The sequence below is a fragment of the Botryllus schlosseri genome, chromosome 8 (genome assembly GCF_051294905.1).
Source record: "Botryllus schlosseri isolate E-star chromosome 8, Bs_hap1, whole genome shotgun sequence".
NCBI classification, from domain to species: Eukaryota; Metazoa; Chordata; class Ascidiacea; order Stolidobranchia; family Styelidae; genus Botryllus; species Botryllus schlosseri.
Window position 1 is genome coordinate 3,396,233 of NC_137243.1, and position 22,951 is coordinate 3,419,183.

The 22,951-nt window shown below is 40.7% G+C and overlaps 2 protein-coding genes and 1 long non-coding RNA gene across 4 annotated transcripts in view; 2 read left to right on the forward strand and 1 right to left on the reverse strand.

Moving 5' to 3' along the window:
* The first annotated feature begins 1,539 nt into the window (after positions 1–1,539).
* Positions 1,540–7,743, forward strand: LOC145444917 (carbonic anhydrase 2-like). Its single transcript, XM_080322980.1, has 9 exons — positions 1,540–1,970; positions 2,030–2,112; positions 3,262–3,367; positions 3,429–3,547; positions 4,781–4,876; positions 5,321–5,386; positions 5,450–5,504; positions 6,620–6,726; positions 7,367–7,743. Exons 1-9 carry the CDS (start codon positions 1,865–1,867, stop codon positions 7,475–7,477), a joined length of 849 nt encoding a protein of 282 aa, XP_080179106.1. The 5' UTR covers positions 1,540–1,864; the 3' UTR covers positions 7,478–7,743.
* Positions 6,030–22,951, forward strand: part of LOC145444914 (sushi, von Willebrand factor type A, EGF and pentraxin domain-containing protein 1-like) — a 44,819-nt gene continuing 27,897 nt past the window's right edge. Inside the window, exon 1 of one of the 2 annotated variants that reach the window (XM_080322976.1) lies at positions 6,030–6,039. The gene's annotated coding sequence lies outside the window, so the exon portion shown is untranslated. Of the gene's footprint in view, positions 6,040–15,694; positions 15,705–22,951 lie in introns of those variants that run through there. The other variant, XM_080322975.1, reaches the window with a different exon arrangement.
* The window catches only part of LOC145444919 (uncharacterized), an 89,404-nt gene continuing 77,541 nt past the window's right edge, over positions 11,089–22,951 (reverse strand). The window contains exon 3 of the long non-coding RNA XR_013916820.1: positions 11,089–11,110. This is a non-coding gene — a long non-coding RNA (uncharacterized LOC145444919). The remainder of the gene's footprint in view (positions 11,111–22,951) is intronic.

Genomic DNA, 22,951 nt, shown 5'->3' on the forward strand with positions numbered 1-22,951 from the left:
CGAGCCGTCATGAGAACATGTCATGTGCAACATGTGCAAGACTATTCGTCAGAAGTGCCGATTTGCAAACTATATTATACTCGGTACTTTACAATGGACATCGGAATAACAGGCTGGTATAAATATAATCATGCTAGTAATCGACGTGTAGTTTTTAATCGCCACCAATGATATTCGGTACTATGTTATAGGGTTGGCAATCGGGTATTAAGTTAGAATGTATTTAGCACTTTGTACTTATAAGATTGATTTCTAACCATTGATTCAATGAGCTACATGTCGTGAAGTGGAACGCCTCGTCATCAGAAAGGTCACATGCCTACTATCTTGTAGAAAGTAGATATGTGGTTGCATTTTTGTCTGGTGTATAGCGCAGGCGAAGGTACCCTACTTCACGCGCACACATGTTCGATGATCCTTATAAAACTCACACTTGATGGTAATGTGTGAATATACGGAACGCAAGCAGTTGTCAAGTGCTGATACGGTGCGTGATAGAGAAGCCTGCACCTAGAGCTGTGGGACGAGTGGATATACGCTTAATCATAACCTGAAGATATATTACTATGTACTACAGTATGAGAATTGCTCTTGTATATGCTTTCCTACTTGATTACTTTTTAGCAATTTTAGCAAGAAGATGTAGTGAGTAGGTACACAAATTAATCTAATGACGCTGAAAGTAATAACGGTATAAGAATCCTGTCGCGCGTGGCAGTCAAAAAAGTTATTCAGTCGTTGTTGTTGTTGTTGTTGTTGTAATAATAATAATAATCACAAGTCAGTGCAAATTGATCGCAATTGGAAATGTACTCAAACTAGATGTAATTCTTCCCTTCAACATTTAAGTGGATTTAGGCAGCCTATATATAATTATGAATGTGGCTATATCGTCATTGCTCTTACGAGGCGTCTGGTAAGTGATCGGTCACTAATGAAATAGGGCAGCAAGTGGAGTGGCACAGGACCATACGTAGCAAATTAGATCAGAAGTATGATCGATCGAATAAATCATAGCTGAAACAATCTCCCGGATACTGCTGTTCCATTCATGAATAGAAAAAGTCATTATATAAATTGTTGAATTGACCTTTGTTCGTCAGAACCAGCATCGGGCGATTTTATACGAAAACCCGCGATATTGACCTCGCAATATTGACAGGGAAAATCCAAAGAGCTGTAGTAGCCAAATCACGGCACGCTGGAGCGCAGGAATCTCTCAAAACAGGAAACGATGATGAATCAAATCTACATATCCATTACTTTGTTCCGATATTATGTGCTACGTTTTTGACCAAACACAAAAACAACGTGAAGAAAACACGCCGAGGTCACTCAGTTATACTTCTTATCAAGGGCATTGAAAAAGAGTGCAAAACATGTGTTCATCGATGACTAATGTATTTTATTCCGATAACGTTGACGGGAATGTCAACTGTTACGCGAGTCCGCTACGGCCAATAACTGAAAACCCAGCAACCAAAAGTCATGTCGAATTCTCGGGTGACGATTCAGTCAACTGGTAGTCTAGATGAGGTATATACTATAATGTGAAGAAATATACCGGTAGTATTCAGAGAAATCATGCATGTGATAGCCTAGAAGGCGAAATTCCATATCAAGTTCGGCAAAACGTTATCGTATAAAGCTCATACCATTGGATGAATATTGAATAGAGAGGTGATAAGATTCGCGAATGTATGTTGAACTCTGCGTCTAGCTTCACTCAGTCCAGTGATTACTGACAATATCAATACCGCCATGTGATTGAAGCTGATTAGGTAGCGCGTCGAGTACCGCAGCAATGCTCTAGCGTGGAGCCCATAAATTTAATTGCGGAGGAAATAGGCGACGTCACTAAACGATGAAGACTTTGGTTCGCAGACTTTTGAGGCAGTTCTTAGCTCAACGCATTCATTGTAGACCAACGGCAATGGCGCACGCTTGGGGATACGCGGACTCAGCATTACGTAAGTGATCATATCAGCACAGCATAGGCTTGGAGGTTGACTTCAAACTATTTCTTCAGCACCTCCCGAATGGTACAAAGACTACCCGATCGCCAAAGGGCACCGACAATCGCCTATTGACTTGAAAACCTGTGATACAAAGGTATGTCTGTCATGTGCTTAGATACTGCTGAGCTTCTGATTTTGGAATTTGGGTCGACGACTCTATGTAAATTGGTGATCCTAATGTATGGAAGTAAATTTTCCAGTGTAGCATGGTATGTCACACTGGTTCCGTGTTCGGTTTGAGCAAAAGCATTTTTCGGTCGGCGTTCGCCTTGCACTTAGGCTTGCGCGCTTTGTCTTCGATTACATTATACGCATGACCGAAATAGCAGAGCTAAAACTGTACTCGCTAGTCTGATCACACTCGCAATCAAATATGGGCTGTTTACGAAAATATGCACAAGAACATGGAAAGTGGAAACTATCGGTTACGGTACCGAATGATTGCCGTCCATTCGTATTGGCAATTGAATATGCACTGACATACCGATATATATATTCATTCCATTGAATGGCAGATGTGTAACATGAAAGAGTAGTATTGAGTGCATAAATATTAACTGCGGTACACAAATATATATCGCAGAATACAATACATTCATGAGCATACAATACATTCATATCGAAGCTTCAAGTGGAATAAATCCAGCAATATCAATACAATGTTTGTGTCGATATTGAAGTTTTGTACTTGTAAAAGCCTATACAAATATATATGCTCCTGGTCTCGCGAACCGGCAGTCTCGGGTTCGATTCCCGATGAATCCTCTTATCTTATAAGCTCAGCCGCTGGCGAGTCAAACCAGCGCCTGGACCAAGCCCTGTCAAATGGGCTGGGTAGGCGGCAGAGACGGCGTGCGGGGTAAAACTGCAGCCAAGTTTATACGCATTCTTATGAGGATGGACTCAGAATTAATGTAAACTAAACTTGTTTTTATATTGTGTTTATTTTGCGAATTCAGTAATTCTAAATTCTAATCTAGTTCAGAGAACATTGTGTAGCTATAGTTCGAATTCTAATCTAATTCGCAAAAAACTAGCCATAATTATAATTCTATTAAAATTTTAAAAAGCTGAATCATTTCTAGTTTGTCTGGCTCTGGGTGGTATTCAATTTCAGCGGGGCTGGGCGAACATCAGCAGCTCATATTCTGCACGTACCCCAGGGGATTTTCCAAACGAGAAAGCATTAATAAATGAGTTGTGTCGTTCGAATCGTATACTAAAAGCATTCGTTTACATTCAGGAAAAATCATTCCCAGATTTCTGCATAAAATACGACCAAAACAACTTGACCAACGTCTCCAACAACGGACACAGCGTAACGTTTGCCGCGTCGGCCGGAACTTCAGGTCTCGAGACGCGGCTGTTGTGCAATCGCGAATAAACTCATGCGTTTTCGTACTTGTGTAGAGCTGTCTGGTGGACCGCTCTGTAGTAAATACAAGCTGGAACAATTCCACTTTCACTGGGGAAGCAATTCGTGTCAGGGCTCTGAACATTTGTACGACGGACGAAGCTTTGCCGCAGAGGTAAAATACAGCTATGTTCAATCCAATTTTCGGGATATCATGTTACATTTTGTTGCTGGTTTTGTGGAATTCGGATGTCTTCACTGCAGACAACTAGGTGATGCCGGTAATCTAATTCTAATATAATTTGTTTGTTTCTTAGCTCTAATTCTAATTCAATTTGTGAAACGTTTCTACTCTCTAATTTTAATTCTAATGCAATTTCTGGTTTTCCTGAAAATTCTGCAGGAGAACCGTGTCGTGCAAGACGAGCCAATTGTGTTGCGTACATACATTTAGCATTCTAATGCAGTAATGCTTGAGAGCAGGACGATTTCTTTTACCTAAAAAATGGAAGATTTTGACCTCGCGTATGCAAGTCAAGTGTTTTCGCACATACTCTAAAAATTATGCTATTTACTTTCATTTCTGGCTGGTACTGTCTGTCCTTAGGAAGTAGTTTGTCCTGAAAAAGCGTTTTTTGCTTGAAAACTGACAAATTTTTGCAAAATCTACGATACAACCGAAATGCAGAGGTCAAAAAAAAATTGACTTTGTAAACAATTTTGACCTAACGCTACAATTTTGACAAAATTTTCACAAATTTTGACCTGTCAAAAAATCGCCCTAACTCTGATTTGATACGAACTGAATTTCATTCAATTTCCAAGTTTTCGTGAATTCAGTAATTCTAATTCGCATCTAATTTGGAATGAACTGTATAGGAGTAGCTATAATTCTAATTTGAATCTAATCTGGAAAAAAGTTGGCTATAATTATAAATTTATAATTATAATCTTATTTGGAAAGAATTTATAGCTAGTTATCATTCTAGTCTAATTCAGAAAAGATGGAAAAATTTTAGTTCAGGTCTGCTTCACTTGCAATTTGTCGTTGTTGGTTATAGTATAAATTTCTTTGACGTGACATCTTTATACCGTCGCAAAATTTGGGACGTAGTCATTCGAGTTACTCCTAAATGCCAGAGTGGCTCATTTCAATAGTCGGACCGACAGAATGTGTACGCGACGCTATGTTGCGGCACTTAGAGCTGGTCAAAATAGTCAGCGTTGCTACGCAACCTGCTGATTTTGTGCGTTCTAGTAGCTTGGAATCGATTGAATTAGCAAGCATTAGTCCGAGCGATTTCGTCTTGATGTTCTCAAATATGGATTGCTCGTTTTGTCAGCGTGTTTATTCAGTCCAGGTAATTTCAACTTTACGTTCTCAAATTTAAACTGCTTGTATGTTCAGCTCCACTTGGTCCACTGGAACTCTGAGAAATACAAGTCGTTCGCCGACTCTCTGGAACATCCAGACGGCCTCTGCGTTCTCGGGGCTTTCATAGCGGTAAGTCATTATTAGGACTGCGTTATCTATTTTCTCAAAGTAGAGTTAATAACTCTTCAAATTTGAGTTCTTATCAAAAACGTGTAGCGGATATGAATAACATGTTTGTACGATGTAAATAATGACTGCATAAAAAATTAGAGGGATGAGCGCAATGATTCGAGTAGATAATGGGAGACTATTTTTTCGACTACCGAAATTGGACTCACCTAGCCACGAGTAAGAGTTAACTTACGAGAATTATAGTTTCGCGCCGTCAGAATTTGAAATGTATTGCTTACCGACTTAACTATATAACGGCCATAAGAAACAATGTCGATACCGTTAGTTGACGCGCGACGTGCCCTTGAGCAGTGCCAGATATAAACCTAGTTTGCCAAACACAACGCACACAGTCACGCATGCTCAAGAAGATTCAAAGGGCAATTCAATTCTTTATCACAGCCTCACGAATGCGATAATGCGAACTACGAGAAAGTAATCAACGGTATCAAATCCGTCCCCTACAAAGTAAGGTCGTTCTCGTGTTAAACTTACAACGAAGGTTAAACCGTTTGCATCTTCACCAAACAGGACGATAAGAAAGATGTCACCGAGAAGTTTGACCCTGCTATTCTGCTGCCTAAAGGTAATCCGCATGCCGAATTCGTCGTAATTAAGCAAGGTCGTAGCTGTAATTCAAGGTCGCTACTTATACGAGGGTTGTAAAGAATAACCTGGCAAGGTCGATGATCGAATAAGGGAATATATTGGTGTTTGCGTTGGGTATATACAGGGTAATCATTCACTGTCGGTATCTATGTAGTAAATGTGTAGTTTTTTCGCTACGCTTGAGGCGATTATTACCGATAAGGTTTAGCGAATGATCACGATATTCACGATCACGGCAACTGGGCTATAAGTCGCGCATTGCGTTCGGCTTCAGTGTTTGTATATGTTATTAAAACTTTCGCAATCCCGCGCGCGGTTGCTATGAATGCGCGGAAGTAGTGGTAATTTTCAAGAGCTTATTTGAGGCCCGTTGTTATTGAAGGAAACCGCTCCCATCATCGATTAAGCGGGTTTTTACCTTTCACGGTGAAGTTGCAGCAAAACTGCTAGACACCGCCCCTACCAATATGCGCATCCGCATGTGCAGACTTAGGATAGTGCTAGTTGTATTATTAGAGAAATTGGGGCGAACTGCACGTAATCTAATTTGAATCTAGTTTTGGGAAATGTGGTAATACTCTCGTTTCAATTTCTATGAAATGTCTGGTTTTCTCACAATGGTACATCAGAATAGTATAGTGCGAATCGAGCCTAGCTTGGTGTGCAGACATTTGCCGTTCTCGTGCTTCCGAGGATTAACTCAGAATTGATATGAACTGAACTTGATTTTTGTTGTGTTTCTTTCTAATTGGGAATTCCATTCAGTTTCCAAGCTCTTGCGAATTCAGTAATTCTAGTTCTAAGCGAGGCCTACGTGGCCTTATTCTAGCCAATATGGTTGGAAAAAACACTGTAGCTACAATCCTGTGTTAATCGAATTTGGGATAACGGAAAGTTTTCTATGGACTCGGCGCGTAGCTGTAAATCACTCAGCTGCTCGATTTCGCCCAGCACTACATAATAGTACCATTATTGATGTGTACGTCATCATGGTATCATCAGACCGGAACATATTTGTATATCAATGGCTCAGGACTCCCGCAGGCTTCAATTACTATCTTTTTATACTTGATGCAGCCTTGGTACATTTAGACTTGAAAAAATACTTCCATTACCCGGGATCTCTCACGACTCCCCCTCTCAAGGAATGCGTGCAATGGGTCGTGTTCAAGGAGCCGGTGATGCTCTCCGAGGCGCAGGTGAGTCTCAGTTGGTTCGCCGCCACGGGACCCATTGTATTTTGAGATATTGTCCGAGTCTAACGTGAAGGTGAATGTACACAAATGTCAAAGCAGCAGTCGTTATTAGACATAGTTTGTCATACGTGACTTGACAACCAAAATATGTGGAAGACGGCGTTTCGCCGATAATATCGAGTCGATATCACACTTTGAAAGGAGTATCGTTATCGGCCACTGGAGGTAAATATATATCGGCAATGTTCGTGACGTCACAGCGTGGTAGTAGGGATGTGGTCAAAGTAGTCTTGGTACTAGAAGTGGTGATTTCCAAGTAACTGGAGTGGTAAATATTCTATTTTGAAACAGTTAAGTAGAAGTACAACTATTCTGCAATCATAACCATTGAACAATGAGTGCGAGTAGGGGAAATCTACTTGAATACTATCATAAAGATGAATGCTCTGGAGTTTTGTAAATGCGCCTTGAGCTGGATGCCACATTTTAAATATCGGTTGAATACATCGAAGTTGTCGATAGAAGTGCTAGATATCAATGTCGGCCGGGCTCTAGGATATACCGAAGTGACGACGTTGTCCCAAACTCGAGGAGGAATTGAAACGCGGAAATGTTTACAGACTTAATACGGTTTCCATTCCAGCTGGCTGAGTTCCGAAAACTGCACTTCGGCGGCAAAGGCTCCCCGTGCATGTGCAACAACTTCCGTCCCGTGCAGCAGGTGGATGGCCGGGAATTGTTCAGTTCTTGCTAACGATAACGACTTTAATACTGCTGTTTTAAATATCTGCGATTTGTCTCCTGTTCCAGAAATGTTGCTATGCCGCGTGTGCTTATTGAATAGGTTATATTTTCGGACGTGCGTGCAAAAGAGCGGGTATGGTACGCTTTTTCATTTGTTGCAAATATCCTCCGTAGTGTGTCGGGGAAGCGTACCTGCAATTCCATGTAGTATTTATGAGAAATGACTCGCAATCGTGTATCTTCCAGCGTGAATAAATGAACAATGAACATGGTCAAGTGGGTGTGGATTTGGGTTTACAATCGTGGCCTTGTAGCCTGAAATTCAGTATTGGTAATTGGGTATATCGCAAACTTATTATCTAGTGCAGAGGTCTCAAACTCAAATGTGCTCGCGGGCCAAATTCCTATTTTTGATGGCACCGCGGGCCGCACCACCAATAATAGGGGAATTCAATGTATTTCAAAGTAGGCCTTATTTCCGGGTTTCGAGCATAGGTCTACTCCTGATAACTAGTCTATATTGACTTGTCATTACGGAAGTAGATAGAATCAGCGTTTGATTTTACCTTCGAATGTTGGAACAGATCAATAATAACTTGAACATAATGGATCTGTGCAATAACAATAGAAATGTGCAATCGCCGAAGAATCCGTAGGTGTTACAGCTGTGAAGCGTAGGCTACGACTAATGCTCGTCACATTAAATTGGCGACAATAACATATATAAAGATGCCCAAGATGACACTGAATGTAACCAACTATATCAAAGGGACAACATAATGCCAATGTCGGTTGCCATACCTCCTACATGCTTAGATATCTAAATGAGCTACGCAACGCAAGCTACGGCTTTTTGATATTTTACTATTTCTCCTACCAGTTTGATAGTTTGTTCATAGTGTCCTATATGGTAGGCTTACCATATTTTGGAAATTCAAAAAGAGGACACTTTTTCAGAAATTTGAGACTAGCAAAACCGGGGAAGAATTCTCAAAAACCGGTGAATTTTTCCGCATTGCTAGGTGGATGACTAAAAAAAAGGTCATCTTTTTTTGCTCAGAGCTAAAATCACCGTTTTTCGCTCCGAAATACCCGCCGGAGCGTCACTTCTGTGCTAATTTACGGCATATCACTCGCAATTTGCTCTAAATCTGACCTAAATTTTCAAAAAAGAGGACAAAATCTCAATAAAGAGGACAACTCCTCTTAAAAGAGGACGTATGGTAGGGATTGGTAGCCCTGCTATATGGTGTGGACACAAGCAAATCTCATGACTCAGTGAAATTGGTCTTTGTCACACTTTGGTCAACGGCAATTTGACGGTAATTTTTGACCGGCTTGTCCTGCAATAGCCTAAATTTGATAAAACGGGTATCAATGGAATGCTACCACGGTACTGATTGCGAAAATATCAATTTTATTCTGTTCGTGGCCCTGGAACTCGCCAAAATAAGCCTCAAATGTTGCATTGTAAGTGGGTTTGGTAGTGTGACGCAGCCATGCCGCCGTCTGAGCAGCTCAAGTGCAAATGCGCACGAGAGTGAGAGTGCTCAATCGCTTGCGTAACAATGGCCAATACGCTTGCATCTTGCGGTGCTCCTCGCCTGCTCCCAGACGTCATTGCTGCACCACATACAATGCAACATTCGAGGCTTATTTTGGGGAGTTCCAGGACCACGAACAGAATAAATTTATATTTTCGCAATCAGTGCCGTGGTAGCATTCCATTGATACCCGTTTTATCAAATTTAGGTTAATGCAGGACAAGCCGGTCAAAAATTACCGTCAAATTGCCTTTGACCAAAATGTGACAACGACCAATTTCACTGAGCCGTGAGATTTGCTTGTGTCCACACCATATAGGAGGGGAAGCGAGTGGCGCAGTTGGTTAAACACTGCAGCCACGACACCAATGGTTGGTGGTTCGAGTCTCGGCTCTGCCATGTTTCTATGTGTCGGAGGTTTATCTGGGCTCCTCATCGCCGAACGCGCTGTTGTAAATACAGCGCGTTGAAAAGCTCAGAAGAAGAGAGAGCCGAACTCTTGAAAGGAGGCAGCAAATGAGCCGAAAAAGACTCAAGTTCAAGAAGACATGCCATTATGAAATGTATGAAATTTACGGTGTGGGCGCAAATAACCATGATGTTGCAAGCGCCAATTATATGCGTTAATAAAAAACAACAACAACACCATATAGGACACCATGCTTTGTTGCATGCGTTGTTGTACCAAGTCACGGCATTCAGAGTCACAAAAGTCCTTCGTTGATTGTAACGTTTGACGTGACGAGTACGAGTAATTCTACAGAGGGTCGCGCTAAAGTTCAAATCACAATTTTCAGTCACGAATCATCAACGGGTCATGTTTTACCATATTAAACAAGTAATGTCACGTAATAGTTGATCTTCCACTGAGTGGTAACTTTTGAAAGTGATGTATTAGTGAAGTTTGATGAGTAGTTTCAGGCTTCTGGAGTAGAATTTTAAGTTCTCAAAAATTGGTAGTAAAATATTGTCGAATACTTCGAAATCCAAAACGCCGTCGCGGGCCGCACAAAATGGTCTCGCGGGCCGCATGCGGCCCGCGGGCCGCGTGTTTGAGACCTCTGATCTAGTGCAATTAGGCTTGGTAGAGTGAATGCCGGTAATATAATTTGTGACATGTTTCAAAGCTGTAAGTTTGATTGCCTGAAAATGCTACAGAAGAACTTTATAGTTCGAAGCGAACCAAGCTTTCTGTGCAGACATTTACCGTTCACTACATGCTTACGATTTACGATAATGAACTATGATTTCTGTTGTACTGCTGTCTAATTCTAATTTTGCGAATTCAGTATTATAATCTAATTCATAAACAAGCTGTGATGCTAGTGTCCTGTACACTTTGGTTGTGCGTGGCTAGTTACAAGTGACAGTGATATAACCAGAGCAAAGATTTTTTGTGAACCTATAGTAATTTCTGCGTTGGTATAACTCAATGGCGCCACCAGCATAGCAGGACATCGCTCTTGCTTTGTAGTTTGCTGTGTCGTCCCCGAATATATGTCTGCTTGAGGATTTGTGCGTCTCGTATCTGACAGACCGTCAGTCGCGTTGCTAGATATTCATCAAATTCATATTTCCATACACAAAGTAGTTGAACTTGTTTAATCGATTGGACATTTGAGGCTCGGAGTCCGAGGGATACAGTTACAGCACAGTGCTGGTGCCTGATAAATTATTTTGTTGTTTTATGGTATTCATGGTGTTGCAACATCTATGGTCATTTACACCAGGCCGATAGCGTGCAGTCGTTTGGTCATTTATTCTATCTAACTGTCAAAAGACGATGGCTACTTCCGTCCGGGAACTACTGGACCCAGAGCCATTGCAGATTCGACGGAGAAATAGAGAGTCCTTATTTTCATCTCCAACCAACATACATAAAAAACAGATGGCAATGATGGTGGTACAGAAAATATGCATGCACAGTATTCGGTATCAGATAGGAATGATCGATACGACCGTGAAGGTCAACTAGTCTGATCACACCCGCATCAAATAGGTACACTTGACTCTAGGGATGGTGTGAACGCGAGGTTCACGTTCGCGTTCTGAGAGGCTCACGTTCACAAACGAACCTTGATAGGTTCTGCACTGTGAACCTTTTTCATACATTACATTTTTCACGTTATTATAGCAGCTTTGGTTGAAATTTACTACATTTCAACTGCGGGTCACTCTGTGCATTGCGCTGGCAGCATAAAAAATCAACACTAGACGACCATGCATTTTGGCAATCTCAAAAATTTTATCTGCTCGAAATATCCAGATTTATGTTTGTGAATATCTAGTGATTGTCTGCTGGGAGCTTGACCCGCAATCACACAACATCAAGAGCGATATACGCTACATCACATGTAGATAGTCAGCGAATGATGCTTATCCAACCAATCAATGAAATTGATATCGTTGTCTGATGTCCATCTCGATTTCATATGTTTATCGTATCATAAAAACCAAATCCGTGCGATTGGGGTGTTGGCTACTGGGGTATAGCTTGTTAATGGGCTAAAACCCGTTTTACACTCTGTTCAACATGAGCGCAGCAACACTCTGACGCCGAATACATTGTCCGGTCTGGCTTGTGGACCGTTAAGGCGTAAGCATATATTACTTTGCCAGTCCTCGTCGAAATAGTTGGCGAATCGACGGAAGATATTGATTTTATGGGAATATTATATTATTTGATTGCTTCAGTTGATAAATTTGGCGACGTTTAAAAAGTCAGTATATGTACTTCAGCATTGTGGATTATGTGGCCCGAGTCGTCGTTAGGTATCGTGTACCTGTACGTGTACAACTGTACATTAATATATGTAGGCTATATCACTTCACTGAAATGTCGGGTTGGAATTAGCAATGTGACGTCACATGACGCCATGAGGTTCACGTTCGCGTTCACACAGAACCTTTCAAAAAGGTTCGGGTTCAGACGAACCTGAACCTTTCAGGGGTTCACACCATCCCTACTTGACTCTATACCGTCTGTAAAAATGTTAGTTAAAAAAGGAAAATAAAAAGAAAGTGAGCGATGGTAGCAAATGATCAATGAAGCAATGTCTGGGCGGCAAGGTAGGTCAACACTGTTAATATAACGACAAGAGGTGATCAAGTAGGTCTTTTTTGAATGTGTTGTTAAGCAATTCACGGATATGTTGTGGCAATTCATTCCTGATGATACGTACTGAGTAGTCGATAGATTGCTATATTGGGTGGGGGCAGGTAGATATTTCCCTTTGACCAGGACCTCGTGTAATGGGAGTGGACATTTTAGCAGGTATGAAAAAGTCATCACACACACGGGGCAAACTATTGGAAAAATATTTGTGTAACTTTTGTTGCCTCGAAGCGATAAAGTTCGTGAACTCGCAAAATTCGAGGTTGACGGTAGTAATAGGGGTACCATATTTTGGAAATCTGAAAAGAGGACACTTTTTCAAAATCTTCGGACTTACAATACTGGAGTAATATCCGGAAAAATGGTAAATTTCTCCCGACTTTTTGGTTGGTTGTTTTGTGGTGTCACGTCGTTGTATGAATATATGCGTAGAAAACAATGCGAATTTGTGTTACCATCAGTGCGTGCGATCACGGAAAGGCGAGGTCCCGAGCCCACGAAAACGACGAAGTTCCTGTTAGGTTTTGCGCGCCGTATCAGGGACTTTACAAATGCAACCCTAATCAGATAAAATACGATGTAATCTTTGTCGGTGTGGTAACATGTGGAAAATATGGATTCCTGAACTCAAATTATTCAACCTCAAGAAGCCTGCAAGAGCCTCACGCATGGCACTGTCACTGATGTTATACTCATGATGTAATTAGTTCTACTTATCACGCTTATGCAAAAATGATAATAATTCAATTCGATTTATTGCTAACAATTTCATCATTTCAATACACCACTAGACTGCGATACAATGAAAGATAAGAACGTGTCGAAACGACTTGGAGTAGTCTTCGAAATCAGACACCCATGTGGCCTAGGCCATGTAAAAAAGGAGGCATGCACATTGAATGAAAAGTAAAAGAAGATAATATAAAAGGACAGGTGACAAATCGATATGTCAGGTCGTGGCGCGGTAAATTAGAGGGCTAAACTAGTATTGATCCAGTAGAGATTGTTTGTATTTCGACTTGAATGTGGACATGCTCGATGACTGCCGGATAGCCGGCGGGATACTGTTCCACTAATCAGGTACGGCATAATTGATAGAGCGATGATCATTTTTGTCAGCCATATGGTAGTTGGACGACGTGGACGCGCGTGGGTCGTACTATATAAGTCATTGAAGTTTTTTAATTAGGAACTTGAACAAATTAGCTGTTAACCGCTTGCCGTGTTGCACATTACTGTGCATACAATGCGAAAATAAATCGATCCAACATTACGGAAAACCCTGCCACATGGGACATGCACATTGCTCGTGGAAATGCGGAAACAGATCTTAGCAGGGCTCTACAATGCTGCTTAAAGGGGCACCGCGACCTAACATAGGATGTGACCTCAAATTAAAGATAAACGTGTGAAATATTTTGGCAGCAGTATTTTTCTTCAGAAAGCCACTGATACTCGGCTTTCCTCGCCCCCGGTTTGCGCCTAAAGGAAAATAAAATTTGTAGTTTTCTCGCATCTCGATATTCCAGACGACAATCAAGTGTTGTTCTTCCTTCCTCGTATCGTGCTGGAATCCAACTCCACATCCGGCAAATAAGAATGCGATAGGCTATTCTCCACAAAATTGAAAGTTGCTACAAATTCGAGACTATGAATCAAAGTTCAACAAAAATCTTCAAAATTATTCATTCATTCAAATCTATTCTCATCTCCGATTATACCTGCGTTAATCCAGGAGCGTAATGTATTCCCATAGCGCCACCTCACGACTCACGTTTCAGTTGACTTACTTCGTTTACCCATTTGGCATATTACGCTATAGATCATCATTCATCATTGGTTTATTAGCAATTTTATCAGTTCAATACACCACAAAAAATGCGATGCAATGAAAAGAAAGGAAGATGTCGAAGCGACTAGGAGTTGTCTATGGAATCGGACACCCACCTTAGCCTAGGCGATGTAAAGAGGAGGCATGCACGCACACTGAATGAAAGTAAAGAAGATAGTATAGAAAAAGGAAGCGACAAGAAATAGGGCGGCATGTCAGGGGAAACGAGATCGATAGGTCATTAGTCAGTGGTTCTCAACCTTTTTGACTTCGCGGACCCCTTTTGACTGTCACGGACCCTCGCGGACCCCCTCAAGTTTAGTTCAATTTTAGCTCTATTATGGTGCAACCTTCATATCTGTCTTGTGCAAATATGAACTGTAGGCTTGTGATAAACAGCAAAATAATGATTTTTCTCGAAAGTAACATCATACTATTTATGTAGAAATTGGTAGACTTTTATTATTTCAAAGCTAATTTTGCTGCTGTGTTTCTTGAAGTACGGGGTCGTGTCTTAAAAATCCGCGTCTTCGTTGTGATATGAACGTGTAGTGCCAGAAACCATTTCCGCAAATATAGATGGAGGCTAATGCAATATTAACGCATAACGCTTCCGACGATACCTTTGGTGTGATCGTAACATTTATGGCGCCAAAATGAAGAAACATGTATTTTATGAACATATCACGTCCAGCATCTAGCGCAGCGACGGGCAACATACGGACCACGGGCCGGATTTGGCCCGCGACAGCATTTTGATCGGCCCGTAGAGAGTTTCTATCGTCAAAGTGAAATCCTAATCTAAAAGTATAGACAAATTTTATGCGCCAAATAATGGATCCAAGTTTTCCAACCTGAGAAAGACTGTCATGAAACGACTTGTTCTGTTCGGGTTTACATATATATTTACGAGCAAACATTTTCAACCATGAACAATTGAACATTAACAAGGCAACGCGGCATACCAATGTAACTGGTGATATCAATTTCAGGGTTGGAGCGTAATGCTTTGATAGCAACGAAACACTCCTGGTTCATCAAAAAACCAGCCTTGTCGATATAGGGCATCCGCAATAAGAATGCGTCAAATCTGATAGCCGAGCTTTAAGAGCAGGTATATCATTGTCCGATTCATGACGAGTGTCAGCCGAAAATATTCGCGCTCATTTCAATCTGAATATACTATTCAATTGTATATTGAAGTTCTGTACCTCCAAGAAGCTGTTCAAATAGTGGTTATGCATATCACAGGATAAAAAAGATTTCGTGGCTAGGGTTCAATCCCTGCATTGGGACAATTAGGGTAATACTTCGGAAATTTTTATTTCAAACGACTGTACACTAATTTGATGCGACTGACAACTTCAAATCGAGAAGGTTTCGCAGACATTACGAAGTCACCCTGATTGACGTTACTATCTCCATATTTTTCTTTTTTTCACAAACCCCAACAAAACGTCTCTAAACAGCAATATGTTTGTATCAGCAGGTTAATGGAAAATTGGCAATGAAATTGAATTTCCACACTACGATAGTTCATGTCAGACGATTATGATGATGATATGAGTCATGAGGTTTTAGCAGTTGTGGTGCGAAACTGCCTCATGCTTTCTCAAATTAAAAAATGAAATAAAAATAAGGTTATCAACCATTATAAAAATTTAGAGGTCTCGCGGACCCCCTGAAATTGCTTCGCGGACCCCCGGTTGAGAACCGCTGCTATAGGTATTACTTATTAGTTGTTATAATAATAAAACTAACATGAATCACATATGTTACTGTTACGTGCTTAGCCTAGGCACTAGGTATATATCTATGTTATCTAGGTTTGATGAGACAGAAATGGTACATTTGTGAGTGCGGTGCAAAATAGTTTCTGGGCTTCAAAGGTTATCTTAGTAACTCTACAATACCCAGTGCAAATGCAGGGCCCTTGCGGACACAGAGTGGCCTGGGATCGCCAACGAAATATCTTTATTATAATATTAATCAGTCATTACAATGATATTTTAACCAATTCAAAGCACCACGAGATTGCGATATAGTGAAAAGATAGGAACATAACATAACATAACAGGAAGGTGTCGAAAAGACTTGGAGTAGTCTTCAGACACCCATCTTGGCCTAGCCCAAGAATCACAGAGTAATAAGGCACTTCATTAAAGTCCCACCGTTATGATTGAGATCTTGCGAACTGCACCAAGCCTGCTCTGATCAATTACTACTTAACTCATTCAGAGAGGACAGTGGAAAGAAATGGAAGCAGGCTATTCCTATGTAATTCCAATTCCGAAATCCCAAATAATTCAAACCTGATTATTGCTAATAAACGGGGCCGTAGGCGTAAGAATTATTGATCTAAAAATACACATATTCGGATATATACGTCACAAGATCGCGTTTACAGGAACCAGAAGTCCAGAACCACTCAGGAGTGTGCAGTACATCATCCATATCGCAAATTCAATTCTGGATCTGGATCAGGATTTGGATTTGAAAATACCAAATACTACGAAATCCGCTCATTCTTTGAACTATGCACCAAATTCAAGTGGCTCCTCTCGGCATTACTGCATCGCCGAACAATTTCAGTATCGTTCTAATCTATCCTTGTTAGTAGCCCTGTCGGAGAAGTATTCGGACACACTATTAATTATAGTGCGGTGGTGGCTAAATGCGGATTTAGTTGGAAGATTTCACTATATACCCTGTATCTTTGATGCCGTTAGGTAACTGCACAAACGCCACCATATCCATGGGCATAAATAGTTATGTTTTTGTGGGTTATGAGTCATGGCTGACAACCACGGACTAATTGCGAGACTCCGATAATTTCCTTGTAATTTGTGGTGCGGCAGACTTCTTAACTTATATTTTTGCACGTTTAAGATACGCGATTATCGAAACAATGCCGATATTGTGCTCAAATACAGGTAATGCCTCAACGTGTCACAGAATATGCACAGTGGAAAAATTGAGAACGCAGTGCATATCGTACACATGTCTATGTCACATTTGCAAATCCCTCAGATGGTATTGGTAATTACGAATCGCTTGTGGCAGTTTGCCTTTTTAATTGCGAGATATGGGTTAATACGTCAGCCAGATATAGCCAAAGTCTCATGTGATGACGGTTTCATGCCGCAGCAGAGAAAGGGTTAATCAATCTGCAGCAGAGGCGCGAAAATTGTATCTTTTGAGGCATCTATTCGACATGGAAAGCGTATGAAACGCCGAGAGATAGCGACCAATTTTGTTGACTGGGACAAACGGGTATTTATCTAATTTACAACACTTGCACTACCAATTAAAAGGAATTGGACGCGTTCCCACGATATTCCCGACCGGATGCCTGACACATTGAGGCTCAGGATCAGTGACCACAGATCACAAACAAGATAATGACATATGACATTCGCCGGCTTGCATATGGAAATGGCAATTTTTGTGAACTTTCTGCTGAGTTCTTGAATCGTCTGAAAAGAGATTATATTTTAATGATCCCGTTTGACGACCGCAATTTTTATTCCGCACAAACGCTTGCCTGTGAACTTGGGTGGCTGAATATGGAATTTGGCGAATTCGGCATTACAAATGTAATACATTGTATTATTATGAAAGCGATTCATCAATATTGCATAGATAAATTCGAAAATAGATGTTTCACTGAATGTGAGCGTGAATTATAGGGAGGGCATTTGTATATATCACGGCAGATATAGGTCATGGCTGGTGAAAGGGTGTGGTCCACCTCTCGTCCATGTATGGTCGGATTGGGTTAGCGACCACCAGCTGGCGTGCAACTGATTGACGGTGCCTGTAAAGGAGGGGTTCTCAACCCGCGGCCCGCAGACGATTATTTTGCGGCCCGCGACGTATTTCATTATGAACGCAATTGCTGCTGGCACAGTATTGTTATGGAAGACCGATGTGTCATATTTTTCGAAGAACAGTTGCTGTAACGAAGCGTAGAAGCTGAAAATGATACCACGATAGTTTATTTTGGAGTTATACATATTGCCTGATCTTAAGTAAAACGTTGCTAGCTCGGTGTTTCATCCCAGCAATCCATATGTTGGGGCATTGTTAAAATTGCCGACGACGTTACAGACGCATTGTTCAAAATTGCTTAGAATATCGCTAAACCCAAGAATTTGCGAGAGAAGGTGTGACTTCAATAAAACTTCAACGTAATGTGCGAACATTCGCTGTTTCTAACCTAGCAGCAAGGCCAACAACAGGCCCAACACAATATCACCTGACAAATTTCGAAGTTACAGTTGTCTGATTCAACCGTCACCAGAAGAGTAACAGCAGTCTCAGTCGATTTTTTATCGCATGTTCTGAAACACGTTGCCACGTATAGACTACTTCAGCCTCTAGCGTTGGACAAATCCACCGACTTCACACACGCTGCATAGCTAATTATCCAGCTGCGTTTTATCAGATTGGTCATGGACATATTTCCAGAGGAAATGCTGTTGGGACAAACGTGCGAAGGGAATCAGTGAAAAACATAAACTTGACAAAGCTGACATGTGTAACTATTGGTGTAGGGCTCAAGCCATGGATGGAAATGAGATGGGTTGGGTTGATTGATTTGCTCAGAAATGACTCCACACTCCAGAATTCTTCTCGTATCACTGAGAGCTCAAAGTGATAATGGCCTCTGTAACGAATAAGATACCGTAATCTTATGCTTGCTTGCTCGCTCACGCATTGAAACAGAGAGTTTGATTCTCTGATGCACGCTCCATGAAGGGATTTACTTGCGCCGCAGAAAGATAGATGTTCTCACAAAAAACAGCAACTGCAAACTTACGAACGCTGTCAATTAATGCTTTAGAATGCATAAAAATGTACTAAATGTCCGTATAAGACTGGTAAATAGGCTACGGTACCCTAAATTTAATAGTAGCCCCTATGGTGATAATGTTATGCGGCCCGAGGCGTCTTTTGCTTTTAAAATGCGGCTCGTTATACGAGGGAAGTTGAAAACCCCTGCTGTAAAGGTACCGAATATACCGGTAATCGTGTACAAACATATTCTGTTTTCGAAGAAAATATATATCATTTGTATTGTTCATTTGAGACAAGATGCTGAACAAATTTCTGTTGGGGCCTTGACATCGGCTTATATGTTGTCGAGTCGGACCCGTTTCTTTTGGGTTGCATTATAGCTGTACGTTATCTCCTCAGTTGATCTAAATGGCTTATGTTCTACTTTATTGAACGCCGGCGACGGAAAAATCGAAGATTTGTTCGCAGCTTATCGTATATATTATTAGTTATTCACAAATAGTTAACTTTACTATTCAGCGATATTGTGAGAATTACGCACAACACTGTTGACCCAACACAGTTTTGCGTCACATCGGTGAATAGAGTCTCGTGCAATTATGCAAACTTCCATCATGTGTATATTATACGTGTATGTATATATGTGTCTGCGTCGATCATTCCACACGTCAGAAACCAACATTCTTTCCCCTCGTTCAGTATGAAAATTCGTATTATTTATCGTGTTTGATATGTCAAAATATGCGAAAAATATCACGCTATTCGGTCCTTGTTGACAATCCATCAGCAAATGTATAATGTCCGTGAAAACCATATCTTTACAAGAGCAATCTTTACGTAACCAATTTCTTTGGACTGAACGATGATCAAATTCCAGTGCCTAATTGTAATCACATTCCCTTTTCCTGCAAATTCAGATTATATAAGTCATCACTAGGGCAAGCGTTTGCAACGTTTGCAGCTTTTTTTTACAACTTCCGGAAGCTTCCCAAATAGTAAGAAGTTATGTAGTATGGTGTTTTAAGCTGTTTGGAGGAATCATATATTGCAACTGTTGGCAACTTTTCTTCATTTTTCCATGCAACTTTTTGCAACTTGTTTTGATTTTTCATGTAACTTTTCACAACTCTTTTCGATTTTTCATGCAACTTTTTGCAAGTTTTTACGATTTTTTTATGCTACTATTACATTTTCTGGAAATATTTGACACTTTATGTAAATATATCGCTCGATTACTTCACTGTCGTAAAAATTTGAAGTCCTTTCTGATTTGACGTGCATTCAGGCTAGACCGCTGAAAGTTATATTTTCACTGCGTCTATTTTTTTTCCGGCTATTGATTTTGTTGAAGTAGCTAACATTGAGTTTTGCTACAATGCCTTGGCTACGGAACGATTAGAGTATCTCATACCCTTATAATTTCGAAGAACCTGTCCATAAATGCAACTTTTTACTGCAACTTTTGTGAAAAATAAATACAACTTTCCACGGATTTGACTGCAACAAAAACTTGCCCTAGTCATCACTTCTCAGCCGGACACGTGCAGAACCTTCACTTTTGAGTAGGGTTGCCCATTATAATGTATTGTGTGAGCAACACCGGCAAACACTGCATCCAAGAAATTAACTTATAATTCTACACTCCATGTATCCTCGTCTCAGATATGTTAATATCGCGGGAATAATTACAATTGGAGAGACAGGATTGTATTTCGGAATTACTAAATTGCTGTTGAGTTGAACTCGTGTCACACCTTGAAATTATAAGCTCAAAATTAGGAAAAGGCGTTGTGTCGCTTCTTTTCCCAGCTGCTGTGAACACTTATAAAACGAACTCAATTCACATTGTTTATTCCATTGTATTGCACTACCAAGTAATTGCTCATTTATATCGGATGAAACCATATTTATCTGATTGAACTGAATCGAATGCATGCAAATCAGAGTTACTTGTGGTGGGTGGATCGCCCTAGGCTTCTGTTTTCGTTTACTGTATAGCAAGATACATTTTCGGATTATGAAATTACGCTTCGGTGTTAGCTGTCTGCGTGTTATCGTCTCACTGGCTCACGGTATAATGTCATCTTCTATTGGTATTAGAGGTTTTAGTGGTTTTGCGGAAATGATGATTACAGAGTTTTTATAAAATGTGACATTGTAATCCTCAAGATCGTCGTTATCACGAAAAAGGTCTTTGAATATTATTAAGTATGCCGATTGGAATCCTCACTTAGGGCAGGCAATTTACATAATAAGTTTCGCTCAATTTCCAGACACTGACTAGCCTTTATAATATACAAGGTTATCATAATTATCCGTTTAATTGAAATGTGATCAAATAGTCAGATAGTTATAGCTACCCAAGATATGGTAACATTTACTGCGGGTACACAAAATCATTGCAAAAACTAATACACGCCGACTTGTTTAATTATATTCAATTCACACCGAAACTAGTCCGGAAAATACTACTAAGGTTGGAACATTAACATTTGAAAGGGTGTCTGCTACGTAGTCCTACACCGAGCAATAGCTCGCCATATAGTCGATGTAGGGCATGGCTTTTCAAACTATATTTAAGGCCCGGCTGAGCACTATACAGTAGATGAGTAAATGATATATTGACACCTAATTCCTATACTGCAGGTAGCCAGGAGAAAATCTAGGGGCAGAGACGAAAAAGTTCCACATCAAGGTTGAGATTCCGCTTGAACCGGGGGCAAATGTATTGATTCACAACACTTTACTGATTGTACAGAACCATATTTCCACTGACTCTCTTAATCCAACATTGCAAATTGAAACAGTGGGATCCAACGGATTTTACTGAAGAGTCGTCATGACCATTCCATTGAGGGCCAAGTAGTTTGTAGATTACGGATACAGAATATATGTTGTTCGTTGTACAGTACACGCATAGCTTAATATTGGGACAGACGGCACATCGTCTGTTTGTCAAATGTAGCTATTTGCTCATTGCTCCGCCGATTTTGTAACGTAATCATATTATATTAGGGTTGCCATACGTCCGGAATTTCCCGGATATGTCCGGAATTTCACTGGTAAAACTGCGTCCGGGAGGAATTTCTAAAATATGCCTAAATGTCCGGAATTTTGAAGGCTTGAAGTAAGCTCATAATTTTTTCGTAAATCATCATAAAAAATATTATTTTGGTGAATATTTATGCTACATGAAATTTTTCTTCGCGCTGCGCGCGATTTAACAACACATATATCGGTTTTAATACGGGGACTACCACCCTTGCAAATACTACGACCGAAACTAAATAAAAATAACATTCATTTGCGGAGTATCAGTCCCTTGAAACTAAATTATCACCGAAGTGCGGCCTGTTCTACAGCCTTAGGCGCTTCATGCCAGCATGGGTTCTTCTGATACTCTTTAAATCCTTAATCCAATCGAAGTTACACTATGGCATCCTCTGTTGGGGGGCTGCCAGTAAAACTGCACTCAAGCCACTGCAAAAACTACAACATAAAGTACTCCGAATCATAGCTAGGGCCCCAAAGGGGCCTGGCTGCCCATCCAACAAGTCGCTGCTGAAGAGATTCGGCGTCCTAAACATAGAAGATATGCGGAAACTAGAAATCGTCAAGTTTATGTATCAGTTCCACTGCGGTCGTTGCCCCGAATATTTCAATGACTTCTTTACCTCGGAATCAAAAGCGCACAAGTACAACACACGCGCGTCCACGTCGTCCAAATATCATATGATCGACCGAAAAGATCATCGCTCTATCAAATATGCCGGACCTGATGTGTGGAACAGTATCCCGCCGGCCATCCGACAGTCGACGAGCATGTCCACATTCAAGTCGAAATACAAGCAATTACTACTAAATAAATACAGTCCATCCTCAAGATTACCGGACCACGACTGACCTATCGATCTCGCTTCCCATGACATGCCGCCCTATTTATTGTCGCTTTCTTTTTCTATACTATCTTCTTCACTTTCATTCAGTGTGCATGCCTCCTCTTTACATCGCCTAGGCCAAGGTGGGTGTCAGATTCCATAGACTGCTCCTTGTCGCTTCGACACCTTCCTGTCTTTTCATTGTATCGCATTTTTTGTGGTGTATTGAACTGATAAAATTGCTAATAAACCAATGATGATGAGATAAGTCGAATTGTAATCGCAATTACAAGATAACGTTATATTCATAGAGTCG